At 40.7% G+C, this 22,243-nt stretch overlaps 1 protein-coding gene across 1 annotated transcript in view; it reads left to right on the forward strand.

The window, feature by feature from the left end:
* stpg2 (sperm-tail PG-rich repeat containing 2) overlaps positions 1-22,243 on the forward strand; it is a 53,237-nt gene that overhangs the window by 104 nt on the left and 30,890 nt on the right. Inside the window, exons 2-9 of the mRNA XM_030104216.1 lie at positions 36-180; positions 911-1,069; positions 4,150-4,265; positions 5,245-5,356; positions 11,623-11,730; positions 19,330-19,489; positions 21,456-21,619; positions 21,796-21,914. Coding sequence (XP_029960076.1) covers positions 36-180; positions 911-1,069; positions 4,150-4,265; positions 5,245-5,356; positions 11,623-11,730; positions 19,330-19,489; positions 21,456-21,619; positions 21,796-21,914 — 1,083 coding nt within the window. The remainder of the gene's footprint in view (positions 1-35; positions 181-910; positions 1,070-4,149; positions 4,266-5,244; positions 5,357-11,622; positions 11,731-19,329; positions 19,490-21,455; positions 21,620-21,795; positions 21,915-22,243) is intronic.

A 22,243-nucleotide genomic window follows, 5' to 3' on the forward strand; every position in this document is an offset into this window, starting at 1 on the left:
GAACCTCTTCAGCAAAGCGTCCTGGGTGGCTGCAGCCTTCAGAACCGCTCCAAGCGATTTGACGATGTGGAGTCGGAGGTTCCCGGTCCAGGAGCCTACACTTTGCATCCTACCTCAGAAAAGAAGCTCCTGGGGATGACGACTAAAGTTGGACATCATGAGAAGCCTGGCAGGAGTATGGTAAGCATTTGGGCGACTGTATGAGGACGATAAGTTCTGAAGATTTTTTAAAGATTTGCTCATTTTCAGCCAATAATGGGTTTAGTTTTGATGATGCGAGCCTTATTGATGCATGTTTTATGCAGAAATATGTCCTTTGCCGTTGCTAAAATAAAGTATTTATAGAATAGCATTGCATAAGTAAGACTGTAGTGCTAACAGATTTGTAAGTTTGACTTTGCTGTGAACCCAGTGGTAATTCGGTCCCTCTTCTCCTCCCCTGTGCTGGTTAAAGAGCAGAGTTTACACACAGATAAGGAGTGACTTCATGCTTTGTTTGGGGCATTTTATCTGATCCTCACCAGTGCTAAATGCATAACGATGTGAACCCTCTGGTTTGTTGTTATTATTCCTCCCATCTGCAGAATGTCTGTAGTTTCTGTACATTATCATGAGGCCTTGTTGATGCTCTCTCAGAAGACATTTGCCTGCACTCCTACACTCCTATTTTCTATTTCTGCTTTCTCTTTCTCTCCACCTGCGCTTGTTTCTCATCTTTTGTCTTCCTTATACCTCCTCTCTCTGTATCTGTCCCTCCCTCAGTCTGACACTTTATTGGCCAGAGGCAAAGCTCAGCTGCTCCATGAGAGAGGGCTTTTCTTTTTTTTCCCCCCCATCACATACCCGGACTGTTTTGCCTCACTCTCCCCGTCTTTCTCCTCATTTCTCTCTCTCTGTGCACTGGCTGCAGGCGAAAAGTCCCCGACTGGCGCGTCATTCAGATATCCCATCTATTCCTTCCCCGGGCCAGGCCTATGGCTACGAGGAGGATGCCCTGGGTGTGCTCCGAAAGCAACAGCCTCCTCCAAAGGACACAACCCTGGGGCCAGCCTACTACACACCTCTGCTGGTGAGGACAAACACATGTATACACACTCACACATACACACAGATGGTTGACTGTGTATGCACCACAGAGTGTGATGCACTCATGTGTGCACATATGTGTGTTTTCATTAATCTGGACGAGTGTGTGTCTAAGTGTACTTACTCCGCCACAAGGCGGGGTCCATTAGTGTTGGGCACATTTAATGCGTAATACACACACACACACACACCTCATTCATTTGGCCCCAAACCCATTTCCATAGCTAATGAATGCCGCTCCACTTTAAGAAGAAAAAAAAAAAAAAAAAAACCCAAAGCGCACCAGTGCTCATCCATTTTACATGCCAACAAAGAAAGAGCCATTAGTAATTATTCTTCAAGCTATATTACAATATTCACTTAAAATAATGCGCACGCCTGCTGGTCTGGCTCTCAATTAAGCAATTTTTCATCCGTTAACGACCGGAGGAATTCAACGGCGTCCTTGAGTGTTGGCCGAGGTTGTGTCAACACACCGGCACAGGACCAGAGACGTGCTGTGATTTAAGGCCATCAGCAGTGCATCCATCCATGGATCTCTCTTTCTTTTTTCTTTTTTCATCTCAAATTCTGTTGCTCTCCCTTTGAAAGCTGAACCTCTGTTTCTGTCCGTCTCCATCCCTCTGTTCGTCCGTCTGACACACTCTCTCTCTTTAAACTCGAGCGCTCCCCCCCCTCCCCCTGCTCTGACTGAGTTCAGAAGTGCAGGGAGGCGGAATTAAGTGCTCGTCTGAGGACACGGCTTCAAAGAGGCCGGGACAACCTTTGAATGATAAGACATTAGACGGAAATCAAAAGAGCATAACTTTGTTTTCCATCTGGGCGTCATTGAGAAACGCAAATAAAAAAAATAATCTCTCTCATCCACTGACCCTGAAGTTATGGCTCAAGCCTGCATTGGCAAAACAATTACTTTCCATTGACTGATGCAACTTAGTGCACACAATTACTTGTTAATGAGCTGCAGTTGTTTGTAGCTATCGGCTGATATGGATTTGTCATGGATATGCTGGCATGTTCATTTGTTGAAATAATCTGCAGCAGGAAACAACTCCAGCACCAGACTTGTTGCAATACTGTGTATAATGTACAGTGAGATATAAAATGCAACAATGTGCAAATCACAATATGCACACCATATCTGAGCAAGACTCATATAGAGACAACATATTAATTTATCAAATTTCTATGTATCTTAATTTTTAGTTTGATGCTCACATTATGTATGACAACATTTGCACAATAGTAACAAAAATACTTGGAAACACTAACACACTTAAATGTGCATGTGTTTTTTTAGTGACTCAGGAATGTGGCTGTTTGCTTCGGGCAAGTTCATTTAAGTAAATAGGAAGAGGACTACAGAGTGGTATTGTAGTCAGTTTTCTCACTTCACAGTCAGAACATCTCTGATTTGTGCTCGGGGAAATGCACCTTTGAATAATTAGCATGTTTTCCCTCCCAGGATCCTCGTGCTTCCTCCCACAGTCCAAAACATACATTTAGGACTGATTGGAGAATCTGAATGATCAGGATTCAGACTTGTTTGAAGAGCACAGATAAGTTGCATCAGTTTAGTAAAGTGCAAATATTTAACTTAAATGTGCTAAATTCATGGCTGGTGTTGGAGCAACTGTTTGAAAAGCCCAGATGTGTGCTCAAATTATCGCTGTGTTTCTGCAGCTTCTGAGACACTGCATGCAAAGAAAAGTACGCGCGAGTTGATTCCACTGGATACGGATGAGAAATTGTCTCGCACAAATTAAAGCAACCAAAACACGTTTGATTTAATTCAAAGTTGTTGAACTTGATTTAATTCTGTGGAGATATTTTCATTTTGACAAATAATGCTGTATGTATGTCCAGACAGCGTTATTTGTAAAAGGCTGTGATGCCTGTATGTCTCCATTTGCAATGCAGAACAGTTGTGTTTTTCATTTTAACCTTAAATACCTGAACATCCCTGTTTCCGATCTCTGCTCCTCAAAACTAGATTGGAAGATCAAAGCCGACCGCACCTCAGATCTCATCCTCCAGTCGCTGTTAAAGTTGAGATAAGGAGACAGGCACCATATGGAGTCAGAAACTTTTTTCACACTCCCTGCCAGTCTCCTCTTAACCTGCCTCACAGAATAGGCACAGACAGCTGGGTCAAGGAGGAACTAAGAAAAGAGATTGAAAATTTTAGAGGCTTTGATTTTGGTTCAAGAAAATACTTTTTTTTCTCTCCTCTGCCTGTCTTTTTCATTTTAGCAGACATTTTTGAAATTGAGGGACAAGCAGCAGACTTCTGTCATTGTGAGGAACATGAATCAAAGTGATTGAGAAGCAAAGTCCTTTGTGGAAGTCCTTGAAGAAAACTTGCAGTACTTTTTTTGTTTTGAAGAGTAGAAATTCAAATATTGGAATAGCACAAATAAATGTCATTATTCGATGGTCAGTCGTAAATAAGAAATTACAGATTCACTCACAGATATTCATTTATGTTTACAACGTTGATATAAATACTATACCTGATGTTGTTATCATGAGAAATGAATAAAGATGACAGAGATTTCAATAGGATGTGGCAGAATATGCATCAGAGGTCGAACTAATTAATTCTTTTTTTTAAAGAAAACTTCATTTCCAGTCCTTGAGAGATGGTTTGGTGACGGCTGGCTGGCTCGTTTCCAGAGCAGCCTCTCTGTTGTTAAGATGCGGAGTGGACTGGTCCTATCTGAAGGGCCAGAGGCAGAGGAAAGGTTGTAAAACTGAGAGAGATATGAAAGGACCGAGGGTTTCCCCTCCATCTCACACACAATCTGGCATTTGGCTGAACTTCACATTTCATTCAGGCCCCAACTTTCACGAGCCCGGTCTGGAGGAGAAGCCAGATAAGTGGGAACAAGTCGGTCTTATTTCCCACTTCTTTATTTATCCATGTATCATCTTGTTATCTCCCTCTGCCCATCTTCCATTTCTCTTCTCTTCTTTCTGACCAGTTATTTCTATCATCCACTTCTCGCCTCAGCTCTCTTCTCTCAGTTATTTCTTCTTTTTTTTGTTGTTGTCTTTTTCCAGTCTGAGATGAGCACTGTGCAGAAATATAAAGGAATCCACTTTGGCAACATGACAGGGAGGAGAGAGGACGTGACGGTGGACGAGGGACCGGGTCCGGGACATTATTATCCTGAGATGTGAGTAACGTGTTGAATTCAGTGAGTACAAACCACAACTTTGACATGACCTTCATGTCCACTTATTTCAGGAATCGGCAGTACTTAATCATGTGAATAACAATTAAAATCTTCCTGCAAGCATTTCCAGCTGTCAGTCAGCTGTAGGAAGTTGTCTTAACAGATACATATAGTCATCCGTTTGATGGCCGACAATCATTCCATGTCTTCCCAATAAAATCTTCATAAATTCTCATTTTCAAGCAGAGATAAAGAGCCATGGGGCTGGTTAGATGAGATGCTTCAGGGCATCTAACCGAAGAATTTCACCGCTCTTGAGCTCTTTCCGAGATGTGTGCTGAATAGAGAAGCTGCTCCACCAAAGTGAAATATTGCTTTGATCCTACAGCCGGGGCATTATGTTTGACATTTTTCACATTGCGTTTCTATTGATGGCCGTGGAGGATGGGGCTTACTAAGCACTTCTACGCGGGTGGGCACACATCCAGCTCAGCTATTCAGAGAGGAATTGGCTTGGTAATAGACAGGAAGGTGCACAGGAGAACAGGCATTTTGTTTACACAGAGGAGCGGGCGGACATTTAAACACCCACATAATGTGCCGGGATGCACATGACTTTTGTTGAATAATTTTACAAAAAAATGGCTGAAAATGCAGACAATGCTCCTTGTACCGTGGTGATGGAGAGAATCTGCCTTTCATCTGTTTATTCTCTCTCTTTTGCCCTCTGCTGCTATCTGCCTTTGCCGTGTTGATCTTTTCCGATTCGCTTTTCCATTACTTGCATCGTTCTTCAGTTTGTTTTTCATCTACATATTTCTGTATTCTTCAGTTCTATTATGTATGTTTTGTATGTTTTAGACCCCTTCTTTCTCTCTCTGTCACTTTATGAGCCTCTTGTCATTCTTATCTTTTTCATTTGTTTGTTTTTTTGTGCATCAGTTTTGAAAGACATTGTCAGTGCATCTTTCTGTCACAGAGTGCCAGAAACACACTATGAGAATGTGAACCTTCAAAGAGACCGCAGAGGGAGAGCGGAGCTTGTTATCCCTCGCTACCACGAGCTGGTTCCCATTCAAGAGGAAAAGAGGGTGAGTGTTTTTGTCTTTGTGAGGTTGTACATAAATGTTTGGATCAGTGATAGAATCTCTAAAAGGATCGGATCAGACCAGTTTTAGGTTAAACTGTGTTACTATAAATTCTGGCGACTTCCCGGCAGGGCTGCAGAGGAGCCAGAGTGGGGGCAAGGGGGCGGTCGCCCCAGGGCCCACAAGGTCATAGGGCCAGGTTTCATGTGATATGTTCACATTTACTCGGAAATACATTATTATAATAAAATGTGCAGTGTGTGCGAGAAGGTATACGCATATGATCAATTTTTCCAATTCTTACTTTACGACTGTCCATGAATGCATCAGAGCTGTAAGCCAGCGCTGATTGGCTGTGCGGCATAAAGCATTAAACAGTATGCTAAACACTATGCTAGCCGCTAGCGGTACTGCCCAAAACCTAACATCGGAGCCACTGGTGAGTCAGTGAAACCTTCAAAAATATTATCTTTATCAGAACGCTGTGGTCTTAAACACCTGCCTGTTTGAATGTGCCTTGTGTTGATCTCAACTGTAAGAGATCGCTGAGTCTATTTTTTTTTTCTATTTTTTTTCTTATACGTGAATTCCAAAAGATATAGATAGCTGTGTCTGTATCTATCTGAATAGATTGTGTAATTTTAGACCAGCTGTATTCACTTTATATTTAAGCTGTGTCAAAGATGGTACAGATTTAGCCAGTGAGTTTTCAGCACCATGGACAGCGGACGCTGTGATTGACACCTGTCAAGGTGTGTGTGTGTGTGTGTGTGTGTGTGTGTGTGTGTGTGTGTGTGTGTGTGTTCTTCAGAACAAGTTTGTGAACTGCTTTGTGACTTTATTCTGCTTTCTGAGGCATATAGGTTTGCTTGGCTCAATAAAAGTGAGCATTAGTGTGTTGTTTGATGGTAGGATGAGGGATTGTTTGAATGGTAAAATTACTGTCATAAGGGCCCATCGAGAATGCTCCGCCCCCTCTGTACTGAGAACCACACTCGGCCTCTGCAGCAGGGCCTTGGCCTTAGGTTGGGAAACCACTGGTCTGAGATTGTTAACCTACCAATATGATATATGTGTATTTTATAAATACATAACTCTCAAAGAGCAAAATTCACTTAGGTTACTCTGGTATTGTGGTTTCAAAGTGGAGCAATAGAACAAAATTACGTTTTAGTGTGGCTTCTTTTTGTCTTTATATTTTTGGGATCAAAGAAAAATATGACCTTAAGGCAGAACTTTTCTCTCAAAAAATAAGAGTGTGGATCATGAGAGCTTCTGACACCTTTCAAGCCTTGTTGGGTTCCCATCAAACATTTTCAATGAATTTACACAACCTTTAGGGGAAAAATACTTTCTTTTGTATGTCAAAAACTGAAGTATGTGTTTTTAAATATGGTTGTTAGTGAACTTTGGTTGCTGTCAGTAACCTTGCCCAAGGCCTCTGATGAAAGCTCCGCCTTGCTGTAATCCCAGGAAAAAAAAAAAAAAAAAATTCATCCAGCTTAGCCTGCTTTCTTTGACCCTGGGTCAGATCTCAAGGAGTCAAAAGAAAACGTTCTGAATCTAAGCTTGGCTTTAGCTCCGAACCAGAGCTCGGTTCTCACTCAGTGATCTAAAACGGCGTAATGATTTCTGAATGGTTCTTAAAGTGTGTTCACGTTCGTCATGTTGGCTCAATTAGAGAAATACTTGTCGGGGAAAAGCAGAGCTTGGTCCTCTTTATTCCTCACTCCCAACACACTTTGAGATTAAAGTGCAACGACACCATGAACCAAAAACCAAAGACTACTAAATGAACCAAAGGCAGGATGTGAGGAGTTCCTGAAGATTTGGGCCTCTGCAGCAGACTTAAGTGGTTTATAGAAGAACGGGGGAATTTCTGAAACTCCTTTGACTGCTTTATACAATTGAGAAGCTGTGCCTGCAGAATAATCCCCACACCCGCTATATTTCAATTAGCTCAGTACACAGCACTGTTGTGGAAGTTTTGAAGCTGTGTTGCAGAATTACTGAGAATTACGGACAAATGCTGTAAAAACTATGAGCTCTACAGAAATACTTTGGTGTCAAGCTGAAATGCCTCATCTCAAGATTCATCTTGAACAAGACTATTTTTCACTTTAATCAGACTTATATTTTAATACAAAAGAAGAAAAATAGAGGAGCATAATGTGAGTTTGAGGAGGGATTCTTTCAGAATGCATTAATTTACAGTCGGTATCATAAATGTGATAATAAAAGTGCTTTATTTATGATGGTGTCATGAAGTTTTTCTCCTGACCATGTCGACCACAACAGATAAATCTCTTACCCATGAGAAACTACGAATCATAAAAATCAGACTAAAGCAGATGATAAAAAAAGTCAGCTCCAAGAATCCAAGTATTACTTTTAGTATTTTTGTGTTAATAACTACCTTCTGATACACATTGAACTGCATACGCTGCTTGTTTCTTCTCTATTTTGTTTCACTGAGGATTAGAAACAGCCTGATTAAAAAAAATTGTGGAAAACACTGATTGCAATAAACTGGGAATATATATGATGCTAATGTTCAACTTGTATTTAAAGTAAAAAAAACCAACTATATTTCTTTAACAGTTTGTTTGCCCTTTCTCTGCACATGGGTTCAAACTATTGAAGTACGATTTGAATCTGCAGATTTAGAATGAATCGTAATAGAACAGCATAGTTTGAAATATGAATTGAGTGAAGGCAAGTACCTGGGATTTATTTTGAATTCATTCTCGTACAGCTTATTAAAGATAAAATTCTTCAACTCCTCCTTTAGTCTCCTGCTATGATTCATTAACTTATCTTCTTGCCCATAGAGGGCAGTAAAACACAAGCTTTAGTCACAGTCTCTCTCTCGCTCTCTCGCTCTCTCTCACACCAACACACACACACACACGCACACACACACACTCACTCTGATACACTGGAGCTGGGTGAGTGGAGGGGAGTTACTCACCTGCATATGAACTTGACTGTGCTGGCAGAGCGATGCTTTGTGATGCCTTATTTCACCCATCAGTAGGTTAGAGTGGGAGCGGCAGAGTTTAAGAAATGTGAGAATGGATTTGATGAGAAAAAGGTGAACATATCTTTTTTGTGATGTCACTCCTGCCTGTCCTTATTTTACCTTTTCTGACTCCTGGTGTTTTGTGCATGAATAGTTTATCATACTTAATGTTTCATTTTATCTCACCGCTTCTATTGGTACAACCACCGAACCGACTTTTGTGTTGTCGTGTGATCCATCGTTTGTCTTTAAGTCAACAAATTTCCCGGTTGTGTATGGTTTTCATGTGCGCTGTATTGCAGTTTGACCGCCTACAACAGTAGCTGCGCCTCCATCCATCATCATTAGAAGCTGACACCTGAACTCACATGTACTCCCACACATACACACACTGACCAGATGGGTCATTTCCCACAGTGGGGACGCTGAGGACAAACACCTTTACTTCATGGAGATCAGCAGACAGTCTGCCACTAATGGCTTGGGGCTGCTCGTGTTCCATTGAGTTTTACAGTCTGTGTGTTAGTGTGTGTGTGTGTGTGTGTGTGTGTATGTGCAGGCTTTTCCCATTAAACTCACATTCTGACATGTCAAGGGCAATAACCAAGAAAACCACTCTGACAAATCATTATTGCATGTGTCTCTGCAAACCAAAGCAAAACAGATGGAGTTGTACCAATCCAGAGCCTGATAATGCCCGGTAACTATAAAGTTCAGTGTCAGTTCACCTGTGAAATGGTGCGAATCCCATGTTAATGTTAATGTTATCACGGCTGACGCTGGTTTGTTTGCTGCACTTGTTATTTTTAGGATTGGGGAAGCAGCACAGCTCCCAGGGTGAAGGATTGAGAAATATGCTTTGCACAGCTGTCTAACATACTATAGGGTTGCTTACCTTAAAATTATAAATTGAATGTAGCGCAGCCACAATATGTTTGCATTAATTTTCCTGTGTTTCTTTTATTTGTTGCGCCATGAGTGTGTAGGATACAACTTGCATTAAGTGAAGATTTTGTCCATAAATTGATGTTTGAAGCAGGAAAACTTAAATCTGAGAGTTCATTTGAATGTTTTATTTCAGGACAGCACTCAGACTCCGTGTTACTGCTTGTAATGGGGGCAGCTTGTGGGGAGGCACTTCCTGTGCCATGTGGTTTTGGCTGTCGGAGATATGTGGCGCCTGCCCGAGGGCTGGAGTTTCAACAGATTGTGTGCAGGGTGTGAGAGGTCAGTGATGGCTGTACCTGCCTGCATTCTGGCCCAGAAGTACTCGAGGGAAAGCAGGGGGGACCTACCAGCTTTTTCTGTTGTCCTCCCGATCTGTTGGAGTCTATTCTTTTCCTGTGTGGCTGCAGATCCAAGCGACGCAGCGACGGCAGAGCAGAGAACAGACTCAATGGCAGCAGTGTGAAATGTCCCGAGGAGATCCTGCGGGAGTCCGGATGTCCTGAGTTGAAGCAGGAAGCGTCTCCTCTGCTGGGCTTCGGTTTGTGTTTGCTGCCCGTTTTAGATCCTGGGCCATTTTGAAACTCAGAAATTTAAAGATTTCACAACACAGACAATTTAGTTGTGGATGGCGGGAGGGGATGAGGCAATGCCGGCCTCTCCTGAAGTCCACCGACATTTCCACCATCTGGAGTCCGCAAAGCTTCAGGGCTGGATGACGACAACAAAAGGAAACTTTCACAGGCTGTCTGACTCCGAAGTGACGCAGCACAGCACAAGCTGTCAAGTGCATACTTCTCAAATGCGAAACACCTTTTTAAAACTGTGATAGAATTACTAATTTCTTAGATTAAAGCAAAACTTGAATAGCAAAATACAGGCTCTTAAGGATTCATGAAGCATACCAGAAATGTTAGACCTTTGTATGAAATCCCTTCTATAAATGTCTGTTCTTCAAGGCAACGATTCCAAGCATTTCTCTTGAATAAGTCATAGATTGAGGATGTTGAACAGGTCTAAATCCACTCTGCTGTCACTGATATCTACTTCACTTTTTGCCCAATTTCTACACATTCTCCCTCTGGCAGATCTGCCACAGAGTAGCAAGTCTACCTCCACTCTTTATTTGATCTTGTTACAGTTTTAGCTGTTTTTATATTTTCAGCTGTGATTGAAGTTCTTTTTTCTTTGAGTTATTATTCATCTCTTTAGGTTGCGATCACTGATGTGTACGAACTGATAATTTGCAAACTAAGTGGAAGCTAAAAGGTAATCAAAAGTAGCAAAATATGTTTTGAAATTTCAAGGGGTGTCAGAACATAGGAAGTCAATGTAAGAATGTGCCAGTTAAATAAGTACTGAAGAAAAGTTTCAAAGCATATATGCCCTCTGCATTTACATCCTTATAAAAATGTTACAAATAGATGTTTCCCACTTCATTTACTGCCTACAGTCCTCTCTACAAATTGCCAAACTTTAATTGTTCTGTTCTGCAAGCACATATTTGTACATAAATCCCTGATAGGAATAATTAATTCATTTCCAGAGTGCTTTTAATGACAGTGTTTCACAAAATGTTGAGAAATGATTGTAACTGGATTTCACACAGGACTGAAGATTACCAAACAACTGGGCTTGCTCTAAGTGTCAAATGGTTTTTGTTGCCGCAAACTGTATTTTATTGGAAGAAAAAAATTCCCAGCAGCAGTTTTACTATATACCAGCATACAGTATGTGACACTGTATTTGATTCTGAGGGTAAAAAAAAAAACCAAATTTCTTGCAAGAATGCGTTTGTCTGTATTCATGAATAAAAGACTGAGCTTTTCGAAGACATATTGTCCTGAAATTCACAGCATTTCTCTCTCACAATGCTAACAATCACTGCAGAAGCCTGCGCTGCTTCACTACAATCCTCGGTAAACCACCTCTGGCTCAGAAACCTTGTGTTTTCACCGCAAACACCAAAAGAAAAAATGTCCTGCCGACTCAGCATCAGAGAATGTGAAAACGTGTGCATATGGAAGAGTGAGCGGTAGATTTCCCTCCTTCTTTACTAAGTGTGAATCCTTCATCCTCTTTTCCTCAACACTGTTTTTTCAGTCCTAAAGAAAGAAATAAAGTACCCTTGTCTTTTTTTCCCCGTTTGTCAGTGGCTATTTTAGCTTCACACCTTCTTTTATTTTAATTGTTACAGCTACATGAAAATTAACTTGATTGAAACATAACACAAGAATTTCCCAGTTTTTATCTATTTTTTTTAAATTTAGTTTATTGTACATTTTCCTTTGTTTCCCTCCAGGGAGTTCCTGGTCCAGGCCTGTATCAAATCAAAAGCCAATTTGAGAAGCCTGACAAGTCCAGTGGAAATGTGCCCAAGTTCACCCGTCCATTCCTCTCACAGTCTGAGGTAAAACCTAAACACAAACAGCTCAATTTTGCAGACTTTTTTTGTGCACTCACTGCGCTCCGATTCCTCTGATTGCATTGTGTGTGTGACCCAATGATACCTGACATATGGAAAACATCAACGGAATCATAAACTTCTGACATACAATTTGCAGGTAGTCTTCAAAAATCTAACAGATTTGGCAATACCCATCAATTTTTTTTTTAACTTTTTTTTGTACTCTTAGCTCTGATTCGTTAGCTTGTGTGTTCAGTACACATTTGAAGAATGATGCTTATTGCTTTTGTTCGCTGTTTCGGACACGAAGTACAGAGTAATAATGTGCAATAATATCAATCTAAAGTTGCTTTTTAATTGACACTTTGACTTGAATTCAATAAGAAATCGTGTGTGTTATCTACAGTTGTGTGCTCTTTGTAACTCATGACACTTTCAAATGACCCTACATCTATAGAAAATCATTACTGATAATCGGTATGTTCATGCAAAATAGTTTTTGTCATATTTTTTATTACAATTAGTTGCTTTAGTTGTTAGTCTTGAACACTTAAGGAGAAAATCAATGGAAAAAAAAAGCATCACTTCATTTAATGTATGTTCAAAATGTTCAACTTACATATAGGAACCGGGCGGCCAGAGGGTCGTGTCTCCTCCACAAGATGACTGTGCAAAGTGTCAAAGACATGAACTGGATTTCTTGTGCTGTTCTCTATGTGTCCACTGTCGGTCCCAGTTTTAGTGAACAGACGTAATGGAAGAGCCGGAGCTGAACTGAACCACAGCAGGACGCTGCAGAAAGCTTGTTACCTTGTTGCCATCAAAACGGTTCAAAAATTGCATCTCTAGTATTTGCGTGAGTTTTTTATGAAAACATAAACGCCAGAGTAGTGCTGCCTAAAAGCGACGGGCCTTTGCCAACGTGAGTATGAAGAGAATCACTGTGGCAAAAGAGGATATCAGGCCAGAATGTACTCACACAGATTTGCACCAAAACAAACAATAATTTGGAGCAATTTCACCGGTCTATCTAAACTCCAATGAGCGGTCCATGGATTAAAATGAGTTTGACAACCTTTATTTAGAGTGATCTAAAATCCTCTCTCCCATTGGCGCTGCCTGCATCCCACTGATGCTTATGTAGTTTTCAGCTTCATTGCTGAACTGAAGTAAAAAATAAAGAAGCAGCAACTTTGAGAAATGCTTATAATATCTGCACGTGCGGCCTTGTAGCCACCAGTAACTCCTATACTGTGTCAAAGAGCTCCAGTAATTAGTCGTCTCTTAGCAACTGCAGCTTCTGTCTGCTTGATATGATTAATGCCGACTTCAAGACGGAACATGCAGGTAAGTGTTAATGATACATCTGTCTTCCATTTGCATTCCCACATCTGTGCACATGTCAGTTTCATTATATCTAACACCAATCTAAACTCTTGCATCCAAAACTACTCATAGCACAAAATATTAGTTTCCCTCCCAACTCCAAAGCGCTGCAACGGCTATAAATCTGTTCTGTTATTACAGTACCAATAATAATTGTAAAACTAATGGAGCCTTTTTTATCTCTTATCGTCCACTTCATAGCACTTTCAATACAGAGAGAAAGCATTTGATCAATAAAATCACTGCTAGGTGAGGTCAATAATATTGATTACCTTGTTACAATGACATTTGTCACCAGGCAGAAAGCGAAAAGCCGGTTCGAAAAGGTTGATGGGTGGGAGGCAGAAAAAAATGAGCCAGGGCTTCATGAAAGTGACTTTGACAAGGGCAGAACTGTGACAGCCAGATAAGTGGGTCAGAGCATGTCCGACCAAAAGTGGCCCAAGGAAAGACAATCTGCGCGCCGGTGACAAGTGTTCAATGGTCAGCGGTGCACATGGATAAGAAACGCCTGGCAATTTTACACAAAAGCCTTTGTACCAAACACAACTAAAAACCTTAAGAGCTTCTTTTTTGTATCTGGGTCTAATGTTGGTTAAGTCAGGACAACCAGTGCACGTGGAGCAGCAGTCCCACGAAGTGCTCACAGGTCCAGCAGAGAAGGCACTGATAAAAACAAGTCTGATCCATTCAGACCCCACAACAAAGTGTTAAAATGACATGACAAACATTTCTTTTTGATAGCAGTAACCTATGTTTATGATTTATATCACCCTGTTAGAAAAAATAATGTACATTCCACATCGCTGAGACCAATTAGTAATATAGACAGGATAGGATAGATACATAACTGAGTGCTTGACAGTGGGGAAAAAATAGCAAATGGCACAAGCTTCAGTACACAAAATAATTCTCAAACCTCAGCCATTCTGATATATCTAATCACAGCAAAGAAAAAAAACGCATTTCATTTTTGTAAAACATCTCACTAAAACATATTTCATTTTGTACAAGAAGGTGCAAAATGCTAGACACTAATCAAATATTGCACAGTATTATACGTTCTGTCGGCAGCAGGCTGGAGGGACTCTCTGCTGCTCTCAGTCCGGCCCCACCGAACGATCAATACACCTTAATGCTGAAGAGGGATCAGTGTGAATTTATTATTACATCCACAATCCAGAAATTCAGTGCCATGAGAAGTGACAGGATTTTGCCAAGATTAGCCTGCAGGGAATCACTGTGGCAGAACTCATTTCAGATCTTTCAGCAAATTTGCCCAACGAAGCTCAAAGTTAGATCGTTTGTTGCATTTCTGAGTGCAGCAAAATTCCAAGAGAAAGTCTGAGATGCAGATGAATTCATGGGTTTTGGATGTTTCGCCACCAGAGGCATGATTAAAATGGCTCATTATTTGAAGTAAGCTTAATTCATTTTTAGAAATTTGTTGAGGTTTTGTCAAGATAAGTTACTGAACGTGAACCTTTAACTGATAGAACTGTCTACTTAAACAAAGGAAACATTTGAATTTGGTGTTATTTAAAGGTTTCTTGTGTTGGTTTTGCTAACTGTTTTCTATGTGGCTGGTGAACTAAAATAGTTTGACAACACCGATTTTCATGGTTGAAGCAAATAGGAGCCTCATACATTTTGTGGAGTTTTGGACTAAGCTGTTTCGTCTATGAGAAGATATGATTTTTATACGGAGTCTGAGTGTTTTCAATTGAAGAATTTCTCAAAGGAGACTTGATTTTAATAAGAAATGGTTATGATCAGTAACAGATCCGTGACACTGAGCAATTCTAAGCCTATTTTATTGATGTGCCGGGAATGAAGGCCTCATTCAGATCAGGGTAAAGATGAGTTTATTAACATGCTCCGAGGAGCAATGACGAGTCATTATGAAAGCGTGCTGATTTGTGTTTGAGGAACAGTTCAGCTCAGCTCCTCTGTGGCACCTGCAGTTCACAGATTAACCCCTGTGAGACTCCCCGACCGATATTTTAATTATCGCTCCACCTGACGCCCGCAACACGGCAAACGTACACGCTCACACACGAAACCCAACACGGAGCTGTAGATGTGGCCGACATAAAAGGACACGGGCGCGGAAACAGATTTCTTAAATTTACCTTCAGATTGTCTGAAATGTGAAATATGTTTTTGAGCTCCTTTCTGAGAACGGCAGAGGCGAGACCGCGGAGTTTGTTTGATGTGTGTGTGGATACGTCGGAGAGATTTTGCTCTGACCTAATTTCCCCGGCCACATGCTGCGTTAGAGCCTCGACCCTCTGATGTCGTCACTGACTCCCACCAACAAGTGTGTGTGTGTGTGTGTGTGTGTGTGTGTGTGTGTGTGTGTGTCACACACAAGTCATCTCCACTTCAGAACCGGGAGAGATGGTTTCCTTAGATCTCCGTCTCCCTGTGAGTCCGGTTCCATCTGACACTGTTATCCTGCTGAGGGATGGGAAGGAAGCGAGGGGAGGAGAGAGTGAAGGACAGAGCGAGGCAAAGATAAGAGGAACAGTTGGGATCTTCCAGTTCTCACCTCTTCCTCTCCCTTTGGCTTCCCCATTTTTTCCAGTATCAAAGCGTGAAGGCCACACTTTGTAAAATTGTGTTTTTTCCTTGATTTCACTTGCTGTCACTCTTTCACCCGTCTCATTTCTCACTGTTATTTTGTGGTGTTTTTCTGACCTTTTTCTGCATGCGCCTTTTCATATAAAATAGTTTCTAATCATGTGATTACGGTCTGCAGATGGAGAGGGGATGACGACATGTTAATTGCAGGAGAAAGCATAGAAAGCAATATATATTTTCACTGCAGCTGTCTGTACACTATCTTGAGATTGTTATTCTGACGTTGCAACGTAAAGCATGAGGTCCTTCAATCTATTTAGCAATTTTAAATTTATTGTTTTCTATCTCTTGTGTTTTTTGAATCACTTCAGGTAGTTCTATCCATAGTTACTTTTGTGCAACAGTAATGTTTTTGTAGGAAACATAAAACTAAGGCGCTCAGGTTCTATTCAGGATCTTCAGTTATTAGAATCTGGCAAAAGGAAGGAATTGAAATGAATATTTCATTAAAAAAAAAAAAAAATCCTGACAGCTGTGTATTCAGATTAAATTTTTAAAGCCTGTTGTTCACCAGAAGCCGACTGCTGGATTGTTCGTCTTCGCTTATTTACAAGAATGCACTGACTGAACAAATGTGAGTTTGAGTCTCGTAGCAACGCACTCTGAGTGTTTCCAAGCTGTGTTTCCAATCGCTCAGGTATACTGCCTGATTACAGATCTAAATAAGTACTCTTCAGCTTTTTCCCTCTTTTTTTCTTATGTTATGAAAGCACAAATACACACACTCACATGTATGGTCAATGCTCTCACACAGAATGTGGCTTGAGAAAGAAATCAGTGTCACGCAGCCACGAGATTAATACATTTCTATTGATTATTTGAAAACCTTTCAAACTTGTGGTCATTCATCTTTGCTTTTTTTCATTCCTCTGCACATGAATGTTTGTGCATTGACTTCACTGCTGCTCCTCCTCGGTGTAACATGACCTGAAGAGGTTTCCGATTTTCCTGTTAACCGATACGTGACACTGCCAATGCCGCTGCTATAGTGTCCTCCTGCTGTTGTCTCATTATTTTACAATAATTGATCTCAAAAGGTGCTGTCACTGTAAGACCCACCGTGCCAAGAAGCATTTCCGATGTGCTTGGAAACCGAACCACAGGAGGCTAAACTGAAGAAAGACCTCCATTAAACATCCATGTGATGTGAGAACAAAGCCCTGCGTCTGCTCAGCAGACTGAATATGCCCATTAATAAGACTTTAGCAAAGCCAGTGGGATAGACTTGGATTGACAGATGGTCATAACCTCCAACGACACAAAGGAATTTAAATGAATGCAGTTTATTTTGGCCTTGGAACAGCCCATCTTGAGATACTTCTTTGTTTCCTTTCTTTTCCTCAAACACTCCATTTCTGAACCCTTAAACTTCCTCTGTCCTTTTCCCCTCCTTGCAGTTTGACTACAACTCTTTACATACTTTCTTTTGTCTCTCATTAGTCCCTTTGGCCTAAAAGCTCAATAATTCAGCTGCACATTGCTAACACAATTTCCATTACTCCACAACTAATTTTCCATTGGTTGCGTCTTGTTTGAATGAGAACTGTAAGTCAATAACTGGCATGCATCCAGCAAAAAAAATCTTATATACAAGATCTCATATATCTGGAGAACGCCATCTGGAAAATAGCTCAGTGTGTGTGTGTGTGTGTGTGGGTATGCATTGTTAATGAAGCCTTCCTGATGAAGGAACCTCATTTCTTTATTTCCCTTTAATGCTGCATGACTGCCGGACGGGTCAGTTGTAAACGTCTGAAGAAAAATTGAGAGTGATGCTGGAGCTCGGTTCACCTTCAATAATTTAGACACAAAAGCACACTTATCTACTTTGGTCCCTTGGTTTCCTCTGTTGTTGTGAGAGTCGATCAAATAAACACATTTGTACTCTGGAAGTGTAGCCGCCACTGAAACAAGTCTGATATCAGCAAAGTGAACACAGAACATTCCATACCTGGTAGTGTGCGCGATTATTGTAAAAACTAAAAAACACTGTCTGGAACAGAGCTGTGCTTTCAGCTTAAACCACTTAGTTCTGGCGTTCAGATCTCGTTTTACCCTTTTCTCTTCTTTGATTTTAATTGTCTTGATTTTTTTCAGTTTGTCAGTTGGATCTCTGAAATGCCCGTCAATGTGAATGCATTGATTTACATGTAGCATCCATCCATCCATCCGTCAGTCTATCACCCTCTAAATTTCACAATTAATTTCAAAAAAGACAACCCAACAAATTCTATGTAATTAGATGCAAAATTCTCCACGGTTTATCTAATGGGATAGTCTAGACTCTAGAGCAACAATATCTGAACATTTGAGACATCTGAAATGCATATATTTATTCTTATAGTTCGGAAGACATTTTTTGCAGCGTGCAGGATGTAGATTTAGGAGATACCCTAACAACTACGTGCCTGAATTTGTACACAATGGACTTTTTTGTGCACCAATATCATGTAAATTTTTAAATCAGATTTGATGGGCGTTCAAAGATCTATTACTTTGCCAGAGAATTGCTAAGAGAATGGAGCCTTTTGTAGTTTCTCTCTCCTTGCATTTGAGCCCTCAGGACCTAAATAATTGTTCTACTCTGAACGGTTTTCAGGAAATTTGGGTACCCTCTAATTATCTTTTTTTTTTTTTTAATGTGTGAAATTTGGCATTTGTCCAACCTTTTGATTAATGGTGTGCAGCTCAATGCTGTAGTGGTTTGGCTGCGCATTTCTGTGTATAGCGATACAGCCTCTCATTGTCTCATGTAGGTTCTCTAGTTACATGCTTTCCGTAGTAAGTGGTCTATATAGTGGACACTGAATTGTTCATGAATGTGTGTATCTCCAGAGTTTGCGTGGATGTCTGCACTAACCCTGCGATGGAGCGGTGGAAAACGCGGGGCGGGTTTAAACCGTCCCTCACTGGAATGAAGTGGATTTAGAAGACAAGCGAATAGGCTTTGGTTCATGAACAATATACTTAAAATACATTATCATCATCCCTAGATATTAACTGATATGCTCCTTTGCTGAATGTTGCCAGAAGTTGATTCAACATTTGAAATAAGCTCAAACCTGTGCTGTGAAAGTTCCTCCCATATTTATAGCCTGAATTCAACTCTCCGTCAGCGTGCATGCGCCCCTGTGTCACCTGCACTGCTCTTTCCAATTCACAGCAGTATATTACAATGAAATCTTCCCCTCCACAGTCATTTTAGGAGCAGAGGAGTTTATTTGAAAGCTCATTTTCGTTGAGCATACACAGAAAGTATTACCGTGCTTCTACGTCGTCTGTCACTGTCATTTATCCCCACCTGATCTGAACAGAGACGAGGAGGAAAAGCACAGCTTTGACTGATCAAAGTTAAGCCTGAGGAGGATGTAGACTTACACAGGAGATGTATTTGTGTTCCAGATGGACACTGGGTAATACCTGTGCGGATCTGAGTTCGATCAAAGGAAACAGCTGTTGGTAACTGAACTGTGAGATGCGTCTAATGTTGTGGTCCTGCCTGAAGACGCCACGGCTTGTGTTTCCTCGCTCACCTCTTTGTCCGTGTCATTTCCTTTCATCTGCCTCCATCAGAGGTTTAGCCCCGTCAAAGAAGTGTCGCCCCCTGTTGGTTCATATAATGACCCGCGCTGCGCACTGGAGCTGCTGAAGAGGACCACAGGAGTGAAGAAAAGCCCATTTGGCAGCACTTCAGTGAGGTTTTCTCCTAACCACAAAAAAGCCTCCCTCCCAGGTCAGCATGTGTGTGTTTGTGTGTCTGTTCACTGTGCGAGATGCTGTGCAAAGTGATCCCCCACTTTAATATATATTTTATTAGAAAATGCATTAGTCTGTGTGGAGACAAAGTATTTCTGGTTAAATCACGTTTCTCTTTATACAACCTTGTTAAGCATTCCTGGCTCTTGATAGCTTTCACGTAATGTCTGAGGACGTTGTTTAATGACATCTGTGCTGCTGTTTTACAGTTAAAGGACTTTTTTTGTAGTTTAATTGCATGTTCTTGAAAAGGTCGAGCTGACGTGGCCGGTCGTCCTGCAAGTAACGGTCAAAGAAAGTCTTCCAAAAGTGTTTTGAAACCTGCAATGGCTTTTTATCAAAAGGAATAAAGAGGGAACAGAATTGAACCGTGTGTGTATTGTTCAGATATTATTAGTGCTGAGGGAAACTTTTTCAACCAGGACAAAGTGGGTCTAGATAATGTCAGTCATTCAGTCTTCAGGTGAAGGCGTGTTTTGAAGCGAGGCTACGGCAAGTCCTAGATTTGTTTAAGGTCACAAAAAGGTTTTCAGGAAATGGATTCAAGTCAATACAAGTTCACCTGAAGTCATGGAGTCACAGCTGGGTGTTTATATTCTTATTTTAAAGATATGAGTCATTTTATCCAAACAATGTCAAAAATCAAACTTTGAGTTTTTTTGTCTGGTTGACTTCTTGTCTGGTAGGCTGAACGGCGCCCTTTCAGCCTTCAGTCTTTATTCACACTCACAAAAAGAAATGTTGCTCCCAGTTTCCTCTCTGAACATCCTGCAGCATTTTGATCCTGGTTGCGTGAGGGAAAGTTCTGATCTGCATTTCACTGCTTGTTGCAGAGCTGAGCAGAAACATGAAGCTGCCCTCTCTTGTTAAAATGCCATTTCCGTGTTTACTTCATGTACTTCATTACTTCATGGACTTTTTGCCGCGTTTGTTTCCATGGCAATGCAGACTGTATAGCTTATGCACTTAATTTTTGTGTTTTTTTCCTCTTTATTTTAACAAATCACCTTTGTTTTTGACTTTTGTCTGTTTTTTTTTTTTAGTTTTTCTTTTTGTCTCATTGTTTTTAATAGATTTTGTGTTGGAAAATTGATACTTCTCCTCACTTTCTTTTTGTGCGACTTTCATAGTTCTAGAAAGTTCAATCTTTTGTCAAGTCAGTACTGATGTAAATTAATACAATGGCAGATATTAAACAGAACGAGATAAAACCACACCATTGAATTTAAGCCAACGTAATGACCAAACAAAGACAAGAACCCAAGAGAAAAACTCCTCTCATGGAGAACAGTCTACTGCTAAAGGCGTTACTTACATTATTTTCTGTTTATTATTTATGCCAATGATTTGGAAAAAAAAATGTCCAAAATGCAAACTTCCATTTGAATGCAGATAATATTGACATTTATTTTTTCGGGGACACTGTTGGTGGCTGCTTCCTCCTTCTATGATTGATATATCTCTGAGCCGTCTCTGTCAGAAGAATAAATTAGCAGTGTTGTGATTCTTAAACAAGCAAAGAGAGTTACATACAGTTAATTGTTATGAGTGAAATTTACACACAAAACCCCAAAACAAAAAAATACAAAATCAGTGAGCAGTAAAATGAGGAGAAATTGTAGTTTTAAGAGTTGTTGGAAGTATTAAATCATCCCTCCTTTTCTGTCTGAGGCAGGTTTTGACACGTACATAAGTTCTGCTGAAGAGATACATTTTTAAATAGAAGTAACAGACAAGTGTCTCTTCTGTTCTGGTGCAGGTGTGATACAGACGTCATTCTCAGCCCTCAGTCAGCGTGATGCAGTGATCTGAGTTCCAAGTTTCTAGATCTTCTTCGAACAGTGCCACACATGAACATTTTATTGATCTTATTCTGATGTGACTCTGTCAAAAGTTGTTTCATAGAAGAAACCGTTGTAATGATTCTGTTTTCCTCTACTCAGGGCCGGGCTCCTACAACGTGTTTGAGTTGGGTTTGGCCCAGGAGAGTTTCAAAAGGGCGTTTTTAGACCAGACCAGGAAGGGAGGATTCGGCTCGTCGGCTCAGCGCAACTTTGTTTTCCAAAACAAGGAGGCAGTAGAAATACCGAGTCCAGGACAGTATGAGGTGGGAGTTTCCAAAGCAGCAATAATTCATTTACTTTTTTGCCCCTTCTTTATACACAATTCTACTTTGTTGCAGCAACAAATCAAGAATTCACTTCTATCGCTTGTATTCTGACCACTATGCTGAAAAAAAGCTCTTGTGACTTGATTTTGATTATTGTCTGTTTATTTGTTTAGACAGAAAAGAAGATAGAGGAGAGCTACAAGCAGCAGAACACTGCAGTCTTCAAATCGGCCACAGAGCGTCTGGTGTCGTCTCTGCTAGCCAAAGTAAGTCTCTCTTCTCTTCTCAGTCGGTCTCCCAGTTTTCTCACGCTGTTATTTTTGCCTGATTTTTTTTTGTAATCAAGACTTCAAACCGACTTAAAAAGGTTCCGAGATGAAGTGAAACGGCTGCGAATGCCAAGTTTTCCTTCCATAAGTGGGACGTTACCGGGTTTTTTCTTTCCTCCTAATGCTTATTTATGCCAAAGAAAACAGGTCACATCTGCGGTATTTAGTCTCTTGTTCCTCTTCTGTGTACCTTCTCCCCTGCTTTTCATGAATTCTGTCACATCCACTTTTTCACTCCTCTCACTCTGAGTTTAATATAAACACACTTTTACACCCCCAAACTTTTCCACAT

Source organism: Salarias fasciatus, chromosome 12 (genome assembly GCF_902148845.1).
Source record: "Salarias fasciatus chromosome 12, fSalaFa1.1, whole genome shotgun sequence".
NCBI lineage: Eukaryota > Metazoa > Chordata > Actinopteri > Blenniiformes > Blenniidae > Salarias > Salarias fasciatus.